Source organism: Miniopterus natalensis, chromosome 16 (assembly GCF_054644295.1).
Source record: "Miniopterus natalensis isolate mMinNat1 chromosome 16, mMinNat1.hap1, whole genome shotgun sequence".
NCBI classification, from domain to species: domain Eukaryota; kingdom Metazoa; phylum Chordata; class Mammalia; order Chiroptera; family Miniopteridae; genus Miniopterus; species Miniopterus natalensis.
Genome location: NC_142096.1, coordinates 43,561,514 through 43,577,266, shown reverse-complemented (window position 1 = coordinate 43,577,266; position 15,753 = coordinate 43,561,514). Strand labels below are relative to the sequence as shown.

Sequence of the window (15,753 nt, the reverse complement as noted above, 5' to 3'; positions counted from 1 at the left end):
CGAGCCCATTGAGCCGGCAGCGGAGGGGCAGGCGGGCTGCCGTCCCGTTCCCAGCTATTTGCTCCGGCTCCTCCAGGAAAGAGCGAGCCCCGTGGTGGTCTCCCTCTGGCTTCCGTCTCTGCAGCCCGGGACAGAGTCCTGCGCCGCGCCGACGGCGGGGCGGGCGCGCGAGCCGCTCCCCCCGCGTCCCCGCCCGCGTCACGTGGTAGACCCCGCGGTTTCATTTCCCGTGCGCGACCCGGACGGCCCTCCTTTTCCTCAGCTGTCCCGCGCCGCCGAGCCCTGGTCTTTGCTCGCCGCGTCCTTGGCAGGCGTGTGAGTACCGCGGCTCGCACCGAAGAAGGCCCCACGGGCGAGGGGCGGCCCGGGCCACGTGCCGCGGGAGCCCCACGGGCCAGGGGCGGGCGGCCCGCGCTACGTGCCGCGGGAGCCCCACGGGCCAGGGGCGGGCGGCCCGGGCTGCCCTAGCGGCTCCGCGCCGTCAGGGGCCTGGCTTAGGGGCGGCGGGCGGAGCGCGGCGCCGGGCCCAGCGCGGAGGGGCGGGGCCCGTGGGCCACGTGGCCGGCAGATCCCTGCGGCGACCCCGGCCCGAGCGCGGCGGCCGGATGCCTGGGGCCCTCCTCGGCCGGTGCTGGTGGGTGACGGGAATACCTGCGAGCTGTGGCCCGCGCCTGTGGACCCCTTGCCCAGCACGTGTTTATTAAGCACTTCACGGCGGCCCGGCCTAGGCCGACAGGCGCGCCCAGCCCTCTGGGAACCTCGCCGGCTCACGAAAGCGGGAAGGAAAGAGGACGTGACTGCTGAGCCACTGAAACAGGGCCCCCTGAGAGTGACCGGGGCCTTGGCTTGGGTAAAGAATCCGCACAGGCCTGGCGGGCGTGGCTCGGCGCTTGAGCATCTAGGTCCTGGAGATCGAGGTTCGATTCCCGGTCAGAGCACATGTCCGGGGTGTGGGCTCGATCCCCAGTGGGGGGGCGTGCCGGAGGCAGCTGACCAATGACTCTCATCATTGATGTTTCTCTTCCTGTCTCTGAAATCAATAAAGATATGTTTTTAAAAAAGAGTCCAGACAGGAGGCAGTGTTGAAGGCAGTCTCCGAAAGGGAGGGTGATAGTCTACTTAAAAAAAAAGGACACTTTAAGCGGAAGGGGGGAAAGGCTCATGCTGGAGCCATGGGGGTGGAGTGAGGTAGAGACTCCCTGGAGTCTACAAGTCAGGATTTCCAGAATGAAGGGCCACCCTGGAGCAATTGGGGTGGTCCCTGCCTGCCAGGGTAGTCATTTATTTGTTTTTATTTTTTAAAATATATTTTTATTGATTTCAGGGAGAGGGAGAGAGAAACATTAATGATGAGCCATTGATCAGCTGCCTTCTGCAGGCCCCCCACTGGAGATCGAGACCGCAGCAGAGGCACATGCCCTGACCAGGAATCAAACCACAATCTCCTGGATCCTAGGTTGATGCTCAACCACTGAGCCATGCCGGCTGAGCCAGGGTAGTCATTTAAATTGACCCTGGCATGTAACTCCTCTGAGAGTGGGCCTGTGAAGAGTGTCTTAGCTTACAAGACTCCTGCAGAAGCAGCTCTGACAGCCTGGGCTCTCTGAGCTAGTAAGTGGGCTGGCTTAAGTGAGATTCTATCATTCCTGAGCCCTCCTGTGTCCAGCCCTGTGGACAGAGAACATCCTATGAGAAAGTGCCTCCTCATGGAGTGCCTAGCACAAACTCTCAAGTAGCAGGTTCCCTGTGCTACCTTTGCAGAGCAGTGTTCTGGGCCCCATGCCAGTCAGGGGTATCCGCTAGGCTAGGCCGACATTTCCTCAGTGAAATGGCTTGAGTGAGGCTGCTGTGGTATTCATGGGAGCCTGGGCAGAGTGAGCACTCGGCCACTGGTTCCTTTTTACCCTCTATGGGCCAGGATGACTGTCCTCTGGAGAAGCCTGGTTGGGGGCCATCCCCCCCCCCCCCCCACTGGGCTTTGCTTCTGGAGGGCTGGGTGAGGTTGCAATGTTTAGCATAGGTGGGCAAATGCGTTTGACAGGTGTTTTTCTGAATGGTTTCTGGAAGGTGGTATTTTTTAAAAGGTCAACAAAAGGAATATGTCTGGCATGTGATGTGCTAGTATCAGCTTTTCAGGGGCTGCAGGCAGGAAATGCTGGCCTTAGCATGTGTCAAGCCCTGTGCTGATATTTTGATGTTTTAAGATGGAACATATGTGTTGGAAGTGGGTGGCAGTGTGACATTGGTGCAAAGTACAGACAGTGGAGACAGATCCCTGGCTCCTCACCAACTCGGAGCCTGCCTTTCACTTTCCCACTCCTGTCTCCCAGCTGTGTGTGAGGCCTAGATACACACACACGCATATTACGCTTGTGATGTATAAATGGAAGGGTTGAGGAAGCACGTGTGTAGTACTAGAGTTACCCCTAGAGAAGTGTAGAGGAGCCTGGCTGGTCAGGTTAGACCACCACCGTGAGCTGTTGTAGTATTTGAGGCAGCACTTGGGGCCGGGTGACTTGTGCAGCCACAGTGTGAGCCATATGGGTGCAGGGGCCCTCTTTCTGCCAGCAGGACAGGTTGGCTTTCCTGAGTGGGGCTGAACTACTCAGGAGTCAGGTCAGAAAGCATCTTGAGTAGGAATTTGGGGCTGTGGAGCCTCCCCCAAGGGAAGGCAAAGGGAATCCTACCCTTCTGGACTGTCCGTGCAGCTGCCCCGCTATTTGGCTGTTTTTGGCAGGAGCTTGTTGCTGCCCTGGCGGATGCTGTAGACAGAAAGCTCTGTTGTGCAGCACTGGTCTCAGCCATACCAGCCAGGGGGCCCAGAGAAAGCGAAGCTGCCTGCAGACCCTGTCCCCTGTGCATCTCATGAACCTGTTCATACCATTCCCACTTCCCATGGAAGGTGGGCTTTTTTTTTTTTTTTTTGAACCCTGGGTGTACAGTCTGGGAGCTCCCCTGTGTCACTACAGTGGGGTGATGTGGGCAAAGGGCTATCTGAGGAAGATGGGAAGGTGGTATGGACAGTGGGGCTAGGGGAGGGGCTACCCCTCCCGGAAACCCCTGTTCCCCCACTGTCACGGGTCCCCCAGCACCCTGACATAACACATCCTCACCTTCTTTCAGGATCCTCCAGCCAGTATTGTCCTGGGCAGGGGCTGCTGCCAGGTTCTCTGTGCTGGTATCACAGGAACTGCTTTTCTGGCTCCTCAGAGGCTGAGAAGGGTTCTGGGACCCAGAGGCCCTGTAGGTTTTGGTTCACATGTCCCCCTCAGTGCAGCCAAGAGTGTGTATGCTCCAGGCTCTGGGCTGGGAATGTCACTAAAGAGGGGTCATCTCTAACCAGGACCGCCCCTACTGAGTCAGCTTCCTTTACCACTGGGCCTAGTGGCCCGACATGGTGTAATCCCAAACCGTGGGCCCCTGAGAACCCTGGCAGCTCAGTAAGGCAGTGCCCCTCCCATGGAAGAGTTTCAGTGTTCCTGATAGATAGTGGGAGGCAGTCTGGCTCTTTGCTTTGTAGATGTGCATGTCAGCAGCTGGTGGGAACTCCTGAGGCCATTCTGGTCCTTGCTCTGGTGTTTATGAGCTTTTCTCCCCTTGCTTCGAGCTGTGGCTGCTGCTACCTGTAGAAACCTCTGGAGTGGAGGGTCTGACTGTTCCTGTGCCCATGCGGCATCCTTACTGGAAAACTATAGATTTGCATATTTGTGTCCTCAAAGGGAAGTGTTCCAACTCCAACTCATTTTTCTTCCAGGAGAGATGGGTTTTTTGTTCAGCAAGACCTCATGGAATGCAGGCCATCAGGAATCTGGGGTGTTGAGGAAATAGAGGTGGGCTCCTGCATCTGAGCTGCTGGGGGCTGTTCGGTTGTCCTGGGAGATCTAGCAGTAGGGCAGGGGGAGCCAGGAGCGTCCCTGTGGGTGCTGTTGGCCCTGTTCCCAACACTGGCTTCATACCCAAATGGCTCTCCACTGCCCTCCACTGTGGCTAGCTTCCTTTCTCCCCCCAGAGCCATATTCCATGTCTCCTCCAGGAGCCTCACCTCCTAAGAAGCCCAGCAAGTGGGTGTTGCTCCTGCAGGCCAGCTGCCTCCCCTTGGTACCAGCTTCTTGTCAGTCCACTCCCACAGGGCACCTTGTGTGTCCCTGGCCATCAGTGACTTGATGCTATGCAGGGACCTGGGTGGCAGAGCTCCTGTTGGAGAAGGGAGACAGATTCCTAGGGCTCTAGTGGTGGCGAGTGGGGGGGGGGGGGGGGGTGTGGCAGGAAGGGCAGGTCTTGTTGTCTGTGTCCAGAGGGCTGAGTCTCTCAGCTCCTGGGGCGTGGCACCTAGCTGGTCCTATCTGGGAATGCGTTGAAAGCCCTGTCCTTTTGAACACAGCAGGGAGACTGTGTCCTTGAGACAGAGCTCTCTGGTGACACTGAGACCCCTGGAGTGGTCCTTGTCATCTTGTGCCTCATCCATCAGCTGCCCATTTCAAGTGTGACAGAGGTTCCTGAGGGGTAGACTTCATCTCCTCCTGGGATTTTGGTGGTGGGTCTGTCTAGTGCTCACCTCTGCTCCTCCACCAAACTCACCTGCACGTTGCCTCACCAAGCAGCTTCTGAAGGGCCCTCCAGCCTTCTCAGGCCACCCTGTCTGACTGCCTCTAACCTTGCCGCTTTCTCTTCATGCTGTCCTAGGAAGTCAGAGCGAAAGTAAGTACCACCTGTCCTATGCACCCATGCTCCCTTCACCTGAGCCAGGGAACCCTCAGTGTAGCCAGCACTGCCCTGGGGCATGTGGGACCTAGCTCACCAGGCAACTAGGCTTGTTTCCTCCTCTGGAGCACAAAGCAGCTGGATTTGTTGGGTTCAACCTCTGATCCCTTAAGTTCAGATACTTCCCTGGGCAGAGCCATCTCCCACCTCCTGAGCTGGTTAGGGCTGTGGGCAGGGCATAGAGCTATGGCCCCAGCAAGTCCTGTGCCTCAGGCCTTGTTCCTCATTTCAGCATCTGGAGAACTGGCTTCCCCTCCTCTGAACTGTGGCCTCCAGAGCCCTGAGCACAGCCTGGTCTGGTATCAAGAGCCAAGGAAGTGTTTAGGTCAACAGGGTCTGGCAGGACTTGGGCACTAGGGGCCAGTCTTATATGCTGGGCCAAAGGGACTAGGCATCAGAACGGTCAGAGGGTACATAAGCCCTGCCTGGTCAGCCTGCTGCCCTTTCAGGGACAGTGAGTGATGTCACAATGCCCTGCCTCCTGGGCACATGCTCCTGCCTCCCATCACAGCCTCTGCCGTCAGCCTGGCCTTGGTAAGTGCTGCCACCAGCCTGGACAGGAAGGTGCCAGGGGACTACCCCTGAACCTTTCTGGAACCTGCTCAGACCTCATAAGAGGCCTGTGGCATGTGTCATTAGAGGCCTCCAACATAGTCCTGCAGAGTATAAGGAGGACTCTCCCCAAAGTGCTAGGTGGTTGTGAGACTTAGTCCACACGTCCCATGGGGTAATTGGAATTGGGTTTTGGTTTTGCTGGGGTGTTAGGGAAGGGCTGTAGATCCCATGGTGAGTAGTGGGGAGGGTTTACCATCCAGGCTAAAGGACTGCCCTGCCTCTGGAGACTTTGCCTCTTGGGTGTGAGGACCAGTGGGTCGACCCTTGCGTAGGCTCCACCAGTGAGGGGGCAGCAGGGGACAGCGGGGGTGTCCTGAGGGATAGCTGCTCAGCCCCTGGCAAGTTAGCACTTGGATGTTGGTCAGGATGCCCCCCTCTACTTTGGGGAGCAGGGCCCGGAGTTGGGTCTGAGGCTGGGAGGGATTCGCTGTGCTGGTCACAGCCGCCTGTGTAGAACTGTCCAGCTGAGTGTGAGCTTGAGGACCCCTAGGCACATCCTTAGAGCAGACTGGCTGTGGGGCATTTTTGGCCTGAGCCCCTCCTAGTCAGGCTGCAGTGGCCTAGACCCCCATTCTTGCCGAGTGGGGGAGCTGCCTCAGCATTCTGGACTGGTCAATAGAGTGCCATCCAGCCTTTCCGTAGCACCACACCTGGGAGCAGAGTTGGGGGCGAGGCCATTGCTATGAGTCTAGCACCCTTTGGAAATTGCACAGGGGCAGCAGATGACTAAGGCCACCTCCAGTGGGGCTCAGACTCCCTCACCTGCCTCTCACTGTCCCAGTAATGGTGCTGAAACAAGGGGAGGGGTCCTGATGTCCTGGGATTCAGAGAGTCCTGTTGGCCCTTTAGTTTAGTGCACCCACAGGTGTGAGCTGATTGCCTGCTGGTCGGAGGCACCTGCAGCTGACCAAGGAGCATGGTTCTTACTCGTTCCGTTGAGCCACTGGGCTCCTTCCCTTTAGAGGGTCACCAGCATCTGCCCTGTTGTCTTCCCTGATGTGGCTTTGTGGAGGTAGGGCGCTTCACCCTCTGCTCCCAGCTGCCCACTGAGAGGCTGTACCTTGACTGAGACCCTAGGTAGCTCCCCTTGGAATGTGTGGTGCTCTGGATGGTGGTGTGGCTGTGGTAGGTGTGGGTGACTCAGAGATGGGCACACCACAATGGGCCATCCTCAGAGATTGCCAAGTGCTTTCTTTAAAACCAGTGCCTCAGGGGAGGTAGCCAGACTTAGCAAAAGCACAGAACATTCTGTTAAAATTTCAGATGAACAATGAATAACTTTTCAGTGTGAGTCTCAAATATTTCATGGGATGTACTTACTGTAAAGATTATTTGTTGTTCACTTGAAAGTCAAATGAACTGAGTGCATTTTCTGTTTTATCTGGCATCCTGTTTGGAGATTCTATAAGAAAAGGTTTCTGAGGTTTGGAAAACAGTATTCTCTAGACAGCTTAGGAGAGTTTGGGTGCATGTTGGATTAGAAAAGTTTTGAAAAGAAAGAAAAGTTTTGCAGTTAAAAGAATATATATATTTACACACTCATACGTGTATGTTGTTGGTTTTTGCTTTACTGAGGTCCCTGCGGATTTGACTTGGGGGTCCTTGCATGTTGCCTGATGGCACCCCCCCCCCTTGGGAAGCGTCCCCAGGCTCCTCTGACCTGCAGCCAGGCTGCCAAGGGAGGGGCAGGACGCTGGCAGCCAGGGCTCGCTGTGCTCAACTGCCTTCTTGTGCTTGCTTTTAATGCTGTGCGGAAGATGAGGAGCGGGAAGGCCTCCTGTGCCCTGGAGACCGTCTGGGAAGACAAGCAGAAGTATGGGGAAGCTGAGCAGCGCTTCCACGAGCACGAGGCCACGCGAGCCGCCGCCGCTGCCCAGCAGCTTCTGGGCCAGGTGCCAGCCGTGAACGGGCCAGGTCAGGAGGACACCAAGGAGGCAGAGGAGGTCGAGGCCCCATACAGCTGCAGGGGCATTCCTGGGAAGAGCCATAAAGGGAGGCAGCCCCTGCAGAAGAAGAGGAAGCGCTCCCCGAAGAGCTGGCTCGGTGGGGCAGACCTGGCCCTTGTGGGCCTCTCAGCTGACCATGTCTGGCTAGACAAGCTGCTTTTCGACCAGGCAGAGAGCTCCTACCGCCAGAGGCTGGCAGACTTGGCTGCCCAGGCAGCCCAGCCACTGGTTTTGGCCCCTAGGGGTCCTTGCACCCACGGAAGCCAGATGGCCTGCCACCATGTGACGTGGGGCATCTGGGTCAACAAGTCTGCCTTCGACCAGGCTGAGCGGGCATTTGTGGAGTGGTCTCAGGCTCTGCGGTTGGCCACAGAGGGGAGCAGCAGGCAGGGGGCTCCTGACACAGGCCAGCGGGCACCTGCCCTTGACCTGGCCCTCACCCACCAGCCTAGTTCACCAGCCAATGGCCAGCCCCCTCTTGGCAGCCTGCAGGCACTGGTGCGGGAGGTGTGGCTGGAGAAGCCCCGGTACGACGCAGCCGAGAGGGGCTATTACGAGGCCCTGTTTGATGGTCACCCCCCTGGGAAGGTGCGCCTGCAGGAGCGAGCCAGCCAGGCTGAGAATGTCAAGCGGGCCCGTAGAGATCGGCGGGGCCGCAACACTCTGGGAAACAAGCGGGCTGAGCTGAGGCGTGCTGATGGGGGGGTCCCAACGTCTGCCCTTCCCTACTGGTACTTCCTGCACAAAGATGCCGAGGCCCCCTGGCTCACCAAGCCCACCTACGACAGTGCGGAGTGCCGCCACCATGCTGCTGAGGCCCTGCGCGTGGCCTGGCACCTCGAATCTACATCTCTGGTTCACCGACCCAGTGCCCGGTCTGGCCCATCCATGTCCAGCCTGAGACCCAAGTAGGAGAAACATGCAGGACAGATGCCTGGCCTGGGCTTTCCCGGGCTGGGGCCTTGTGTGCTCCCCCCTGCCCCCCTGCACCTGAGGGGCTCTCCCTGAGACACCTGGACCCGGCTAAGTTGAATGTAGGAGTGGGTTGTGCAATGTAGCCTCCAGGGTCACCTCTCGGGTCACAAAGTTCTGAGCTGTTGGGGGAGGAAGAGGGTCAGCATCGTGCTGAATCTGCCCCATACAGGGTAATTCTTGCCGAGGCAGCTCCTTGGGGAACATTGAAGACTCCTGGGCCCCATTGGGAGCTAGCATGCCCGCCTGTCCCTCCTGTCTGTTCCACCCGTCTCGCTATGAGGTAAGGTGGGTGTCAGTTACACCAGCTCATGGCCATCTATCGGCCTTAGTTTGAAGGACACCCACTTGGTGAGGCAGACTTGCTTTCATTCTGGGGACCAGGGGCCTTGCTCTAGGACAGTTTCATGCAGTACCAGTAGTGGTCTCTGGAGGCCAGGGGCCTGGAGGCGGCCAGGGGTGGGGGCATCCAGTTCCTGGCCACAAAAGGGGTTCCCAGGCAGGTGGGCAAAGACTTTTGGGCTGTAGGGAAGATGAAACAGCGGGGAGCTGGGGACCCTGGGGTGCATGTGGCTGTGCCCCAGGCTGGGCCAGTAGGACTTGGAGAGGCTCCCTGGATCTACAGGAAAGTGGCACCAGCCTGGTCCCCAGACTTCCAGCAGGAGCCCTCTCACTCTGCCCTTCTGTGGGGTTGATCTGATGAGTTGACTGGATCTGGCCTTGTGAGGGACAGGGTACATGCCCCATCATGGGGATGGGGTGTCCCTGTGTGGTGGGGGTAGGGGCCATGGAGCTTATACCATCTTCATGGAGCTGGCTTTTCACAGGGGTGAGACCCATTTCCTCTTGTCACCAAGAAGACACTTGGTGAAGTGCAGTGATAGCCTGGGTTCCTCGCCCAAGAATTGGCGGGACAGGGTCCATTTTTGTCATATTCAGTGAGAAGTAGGAGGGGCTCTGTGGGCCCAGGTCTGCAATAGCTGCCCCACCTTGTCAAGCTGAGGGAAAGCAGCAGATTGGCGTCAGTGTCAGGGCAGCAATGTGCATGGACAGACAATGGGCCAGATGTGGTTCTCCGGCTGTAGTTTGCTTGCCTAGGGCTAGAGCAACAGTTCTCAAACTTACTGGTCTGGGGACGCCAGAGAGCTCTTGTTTTATCTGTGGATTTGCACCACATTAGCAGAAGTACTACAAGTGTTTATTGAAAAACATGAGAAACAATTTTCCTGTAAGAAAATTCAGTGAGCAAGTGGCCGTGTTTTACATTTTGAAATGTTTAGTATCTAGCTTAATAGGAAGCGGTGGAGTCCCACTTGCTTCTGTGTTCAGATGTGGGTGTGTGTTGTCTGACACAAATCCAGCCTTGCATAGATGCGTGCTTGGAAAAGGGGGGGACCTCGGGTGCCCCAGAAGTTCCTGGCCACGCTTTGAGAGCCACTGGTCTTGGGGACAGGCCTGGGACTATGGCCGGAGCACTGAATGGAGCCTACAGTGGGAGCAGGGGTGGTGTGGGTGAGGAGCTTATGTGCTCTGCGTGGAGCCTGGAGGCCTTGTCTCCTAAGGACTGGGATGGCTACCCTGCACCTTTGGTATCCGGGCTGTTAGAAGGGGCACTTATGCACTCCAGGCTGTCTTAGCCTCAACTTTTTCTCCCAGCAGGAAAATGGCCACAAACTTCCTAATGCACGAGAAGATCTGGTTTGACAAGTTCAGATATGATGATGCAGAAAGGAAATTCTACGAGCAGATGAATGGGCCTGTGACTGGCTCCTCATGCCAGGTAAAGGCTGCACTTGGGGCCTCTAGGTGGCTGTACCAGTGCCCAGAGGGCAGAGGCATGTTCTTCCCAAGTAGCTCTGCTCCAGGTGCTGGTGGTGGGTCTTTGGAGGGTTGGCCCTGGCTGACTCCTGGGGTGCTGGATCCGCTCCTGTCTCAGCGCTTGACAGCATGCCCCCACTGTCTCCCAGGCTACTGGGCAGCATAGCACACAAATGTGGATCTGGGCTGGGCCTGCTGTCACTGCTGCAAGACTCAGGCACCTTACACTTCTTGCCTCTTGCTCACTGAGCTTTCATTCTGTGCATCACTTCCTTATTTTCCATATAAGGGACATAGGGATCCTTTTTTTAAAAAAAAAATTTTTAATGGAAAAAAAAGACTGGTTCTTTCTGCACTGTCTGCAGGAGAATGGCGCAAGCGTGATCCTCCGGGACATTGCGAGAGCCAGAGAGAACATCCAGAAGTCCCTGGCCGGAGTGAGTACTGCGGCCCAAGCACCCACAGGCTGGCGCTGCTGCCGCTGCCCTCACACCCAACAGCACATCTGACTTTGCCTCAGTACTGCTGATTGTTTTGCCCTTGGAGCAAAGTCAGGGTGAGGCTGTTCCTGCCTGGACATGGACCTGGGCCCAGACCACAGGGGACTTCTTACTCTGCATCCTTGCTGCACCTCTCACCTGCCTGCTCCATGCTAAGGGAAGCCTCCTTTCCCTCCTAGGCCTTGACCTCCCCAAAGAGATAGGTTCATAGGGTGTGGAGTTCCAACCACAGAATGGACACCATTTTGAATTTGAAGCCCAGGCAGGGGCCCTACAGCCCAGCTTGGCTCCCTAGTCCCAGATGAGATCAGGAGAGGACAGTACCATGTCCACCTCTGTCCCTGCCTGGTGTGTCCCTAGGAGGTGACAGACCTAGTACTCTACCTTCCTCGCCACAGGACCTGGGACCTCTTTCTCCCTCTGGGACATGGGGGTGTCCTGGCTCTGAAGGCCAAGTGTCAGCATAGCAGTGCTGCTTCTGGAGAGTCTGGGAGAGAATCCATTTCCTTGCCTTTTCTAGCTTCTAGAAGCTACCCACATTCCTTTGCCTGTGGCTTCTAGCCAGCAGTATAGTGACTCTGACCTCTGTTCCTGTCACATTTCCTTCTCTCTCCCTGCCTTTCTCTTCTATGGACCCTTGTGATGACACTGAGCCCACCTGGATAATCCAGGATCGCCTCCCATCTCACCCTCATCACATTTGCAAAGTCCCTTTTGTCATGTGAGGTCACCTGCCTGCACAGCTGGTTCGGGTGTACTGGCTCCTGGCCATAGACTGGGCAGCCCTGGGCAGGTGTCCCCTGGGAAGTGGTGCTACAACCATCTTCGCAGCAGGCCCTGCTTTGTGCTTGGCCCCTACTTGCTCCTTCCTGCTTTGCCTTCTCCCCGACCAGGTTTGGCCTGGGCAGACACGACCTGGGTGGCAGGAGGTCTTTGCATCCAGGAGACTCTTCTTCCTCCCACCATTGGGCCTGGTTGTGTTAGTCAGATGCTGGGTCCTGGACTTTGGGGAAAGCTGTGGCATGCTGCTAGGGCTTGGGTAACAAAGCACCACAGGCCACACAGTTTAAACAACAGTCACTTTCTCACAGCTTGAAGGCTGGAGTCCAAGGTTGAAGTGTGAGCAGGGTTGGTTCCTTCTGAGGCCTCTCTCTGGCGTGCACATGGCCATTTCCCTCTTCGCATCCCCTTGCCTGTCTCGAGGACACCAGCCACTGGGTCAGAGCCACCCTAATGACCTCAGCGTAACGGTCACCCTGTGAAGACCCTGCTCCAGCTGAGCCCCCACCTGAGGTGCTGGTGCTGAGGCTTCCATGAGCCTTATTCAGGAACGTCAGTCAACCAACAGCAGGGACCCAGGAAGAATGGTGCTGGCCCAGCCCCGCTGTCAGCAGACACTGGGACTACAGCACCCAGAGGTTCCTGGGAACTGCCTGGTACCAGGCACAGGGTCAGGTGGAGATGGAGGGTTCTAGAGTAAAAACTTTAGTGTGTGGCCCTTCCCTGAGGCTATGAGGTGGCTGCCTGCAGCTTGCTGGGCAGTGACCAGGTGGCCTGTTCCCATCTCCTTGAGGCTGAGGTAAGGGCCCCGGGCCCCCTGGCTTCTTTGTCCCTGCCTGGACATGAGTTCCTGTTGGGGTAGGGTGGAGTGGGTGGGGCCATGGCATAGACTTCAAGGAGAGGCCTAGTGGCATGCAGGGCCAGGCACCAGGGACCCGCTGGCCCCCAGCACCCTGGTCTCCCCACCACTTATGCATGCCGGGCAGCAGGCACAGCAGAGCCTCAGCAGGGCTCGAGGCACCAGCCTGCTGCCAGGACCTGGTTCACTTGTTTTCGGGCACTAAGCCCCTGGGAGAGAAGCCTACGCAGCTGGTGCCCAACCAAATGGGCAGGAGTGGGAGGTTCTGGCTTTCATCCCTGTGTGATTGAGGCCATCAGAGGTCTTAGTGGGAATGGCATGGGGGCTGTGTGCCGGTGGTGGGTGGGTTCAGCACAGCTGTCAGCATGAGGTGCAGGGTGGACGGTGTACTGTTTACTGACTAGGGCACTGAGTTGAGCTGAGGAGGGGAGTGGCATGGGCTGGCTCTGCTAGGAGCATGCTAGTTGGTGCATCATAGCACAGAGGTCAGTGGCAGAGAGCCAGGCACCTGGTAACCTGTCCTCTCTGGAGACCTTTAGCCTGTCCATGGCCTGGGGGTATGCAGAACAGTGGCTTTTGTCCTATGGCTGCTTGGGTGAGTCTCAGGCCAAGGTCTTTTATCATGATTGGACTCTGAAGGGGAATAGTGGCCCTGAGGAAAGAGCCAGGTGCACTGTGTTCCCAGAGCCATTCCACTGGTGTATAACTCAGGCTTGTTATACGCCCTGTGGGTGGGCTCCTTGGGCTGCATTGCAAGGGTCAGAAGATGGGGACCAGGCTTCAATTCTCAAGTTACTCAGAGCCCTCAAGGGCAGACTTAGCCAGATGGTGGGTACGTGGCAAGGCACTGTGCTGGCTGCTGCAGGTGGCTGTCCTTTGCATGGGCATGCATGCTCCTTCCTGCCCTACTGGCCCCTCAACTACTCTCCCCTCCTGTTTCCAGCTTAAGGCCAGGCTGCCCCTGGGACCATAAGTCCTGCTCTTTCCCACCCCATCAGGCAGTGGTAGCCATAACTCTGAGCTTTCTGCCCTGGGCCCTCTGCTTTCTTTTTTGTGCTTTCTGCTTGGCTGAGAATGTCACCGTGGTTTCATGCTCACAGGGCTGCCTCTTTCTCTTCTGGGTGGAGGAGCTAGGCTGAAAGGACCTGCTGTCTGGTGTCTCTCAGGCCTCTCATCCAGCTCAGGGCTCTGCTTCTCAGTGGCTGTGATTGGGGGATTCTAGGAGCAGGTTGGGGTGCCAAACCTTCACCCTCCCCCTGCTTTGCAGAGTTCAGGCCCGGGGGCCTCCAGCGGGCCCAGCGGAGACCAGAGTGAGCTCGTTGTCCGGATCGCCAGCCTGGAAGTGGAGAACCAGAGTCTGCGAGGAGGTGAGGCCCTGGGCCTGATGGGTGAGGGTCCCAGCCCAACCCCTGCTGTCTGACCAGCATCTCCTTCACTCCTGCAGTGGTGCAGGACCTGCAGCAGGCCATCTCTAAGCTGGAGGCCCGACTGAGTGTGCTGGAGAAGAGCTCACCCACCCACCGGGCCACAGCCCCGCAGACCCAGGTGAGCACCCGTCCCTACCCCACAAACCCCCCAGCACTGACCAGAGTCCCCATACCTGGTACTGCAGAGGAGCAGGAGGCTGGCCCAGGTCGCAGTGAGGGCAAGAGACCTGGGTCCCAGTGTCCTCCAGGCCTGCCAGGCAGGGTACTTCAGTCTCAGCCTCCCCTCCCCTTTGGCAGCACGTGTCTCCCATGCGCCAAGTGGAGCCCCCCCCCCAAAAGGCAGCTGCCGCTGCCGAGGATGACGAGGATGAAGATATCGACCTGTTTGGCAGTGACGAGGAGGATGACAAGGAGGCTGCCCGACTGCGGGAGGAGCGGCTGCGGCAGTATGCAGAGAAGAAGGCGAAGAAGCCAGTGCTGGTGGCCAAGTCCTCCATCCTCCTGGATGTCAAGCCTGTGAGTGGCCCACCTCTGACCTCCCCCTGCCCTGGGTTCAGAAATCTTATGTTAAAAAGAGAAATGTGGGGCAGGAGTAAGCTGGGACTGTTTGTAGGGCCTTATAAGAAGTGGGCTCTGCCCAGCCAGCATGGCTCAGAGGTTGAGCATCGACCCAGGAACCAGGAGATCTGGGTTTGGTTGCTGGTCAGGGCACATGCTGGGCTTGCGGGCTCGGTCCCCAGTCGGGGGCGTGCAGAAGGCAGCCGGTTAGCGACTCTCTCCTGGAGTCTGCAGGCTCCTGAACAAGCCTCTTCTCCCCTTGATCCCTCAGTGGGATGATGAGACAGACATGGCCCAGCTGGAGGCTTGTGTGCGCTCTGTCCAGCTGGATGGGCTGACCTGGGGGGGCTCCAAGCTGGTGCCCGTGGGCTATGGCATCCACAAGCTGCAGATCCAGTGTGTGGTGGAGGACGACAAAGTGGGGACTGACCTGCTGGAGGAGGAGGTCACCAAGTTCCAGGAGCATGTGAGTGGACAGGCCCAGGGCACAGCCATGGTGGGCCTTTGGGAAACTGGGCCCCACGTGACCACTGCCCCCCTCCTCTCTCCAGGTGCAGAGCGTTGACATTGCTGCTTTCAACAAGATCTAAGCCCTAGCACTGGGCCTGAGCATGAGACCCTGCCACCATTAAAGACTGAGATTCCTTATGTCTGCCTCCTGTCCTGGTCTGGGCCCTGTGGGCGGGCAGCATTCAGTGAGCAGCACTCTGCCAGGCCCCAGGCCTCAGTGGTGTCCCACTTGGGCCCCCACCTGTCCTACATCAGTGGTCCCAGAAGCCATCATCTCCTCCCCTTTCTTGGCCTCTGCACAGCCTTCTTGTGGCTTGTGTTACCTCAATCTCCTGCCTGCCCCTTCTGTTCCATCTCTTGGCCATCCTCCTGTCTTCACTCATCCATCAGGTGCCATGTCCACTCCAAACTATTGAAGCCAGGAAGAAAGCATGCTCTTAGCTTCTCACTGGGGCCCAGGAGGCATCCACTCTCCCCACTCTGCCTCCTCACGCTCTTTTCCTGGCTGGCTGACTCTGGGAGCAAAAGTGCCAGCCTGCAGCTGTCCAGTAAAGAGAGGTCCTAGAGGCCAACGTGGCCCTACTGCTGTGACCAGTCACCTGCCCCACCAGGTCTGACCCTGCCAGTGTCCTGTGGTCTTGGCTCCAGCACCCCTGCCTCTCAGCCCTGGCCCTCTCATTCAGTCTTCAGAGGGCACTCCCCCTCCCCAGTGCACTGGCTGCTCCACCTGCTGAAGACCTGGTCCCTGGACAGATTCCATGACAGATTCCATGGGGGAGCCATACCTGCCCCCTCCCCCAAACCCCATCTATCAGTACTTGTGCCTCCAAGGGTTCCTCCTGGACTGGCCAGCATAGCTGGTGAGACAGCTATTCTTGGTATTTGGGAGAAAGGTATGGGCTGCAGTTACTTCTGGTCAGAGCTGGTGTCCTCCACGTCCCTGAGCCACACAGATGGACTGCCCCCCTTGGTGGTGGGGAACCTGAGGTTACCCTTAGTTTTACAGG

General features: G+C 57.7%; 1 protein-coding gene across 4 annotated transcripts; it reads left to right on the top strand.

Moving 5' to 3' along the window:
- The first annotated feature begins 209 nt into the window (after window positions 1-209).
- Window positions 210-14,884, top strand: EEF1D (eukaryotic translation elongation factor 1 delta). 4 transcript variants are annotated; one of them, XM_087825532.1, is made up of 8 exons: window positions 210-315; window positions 9,951-10,074; window positions 10,478-10,549; window positions 13,519-13,618; window positions 13,696-13,796; window positions 13,976-14,194; window positions 14,508-14,702; window positions 14,788-14,884. In XM_087825532.1, the coding sequence occupies exons 2-8, from the start codon at window positions 9,958-9,960 to the stop codon at window positions 14,824-14,826; spliced, it is 843 nt and encodes a 280-aa protein (XP_087681658.1). In that variant the 5' UTR covers window positions 210-315; window positions 9,951-9,957; the 3' UTR covers window positions 14,827-14,884. The 4 variants fall into 4 exon arrangements, with proteins under 4 accessions (XP_087681658.1, XP_087681657.1, XP_016077511.1 ...); XM_087825531.1 differs by having other exon boundaries at window positions 259-315; window positions 9,954-10,074; XM_016222025.2 differs by lacking the exon at window positions 210-315 and adding an exon at window positions 7,134-8,230.
- Window positions 14,885-15,753: the final 869 nt, after the last annotated feature.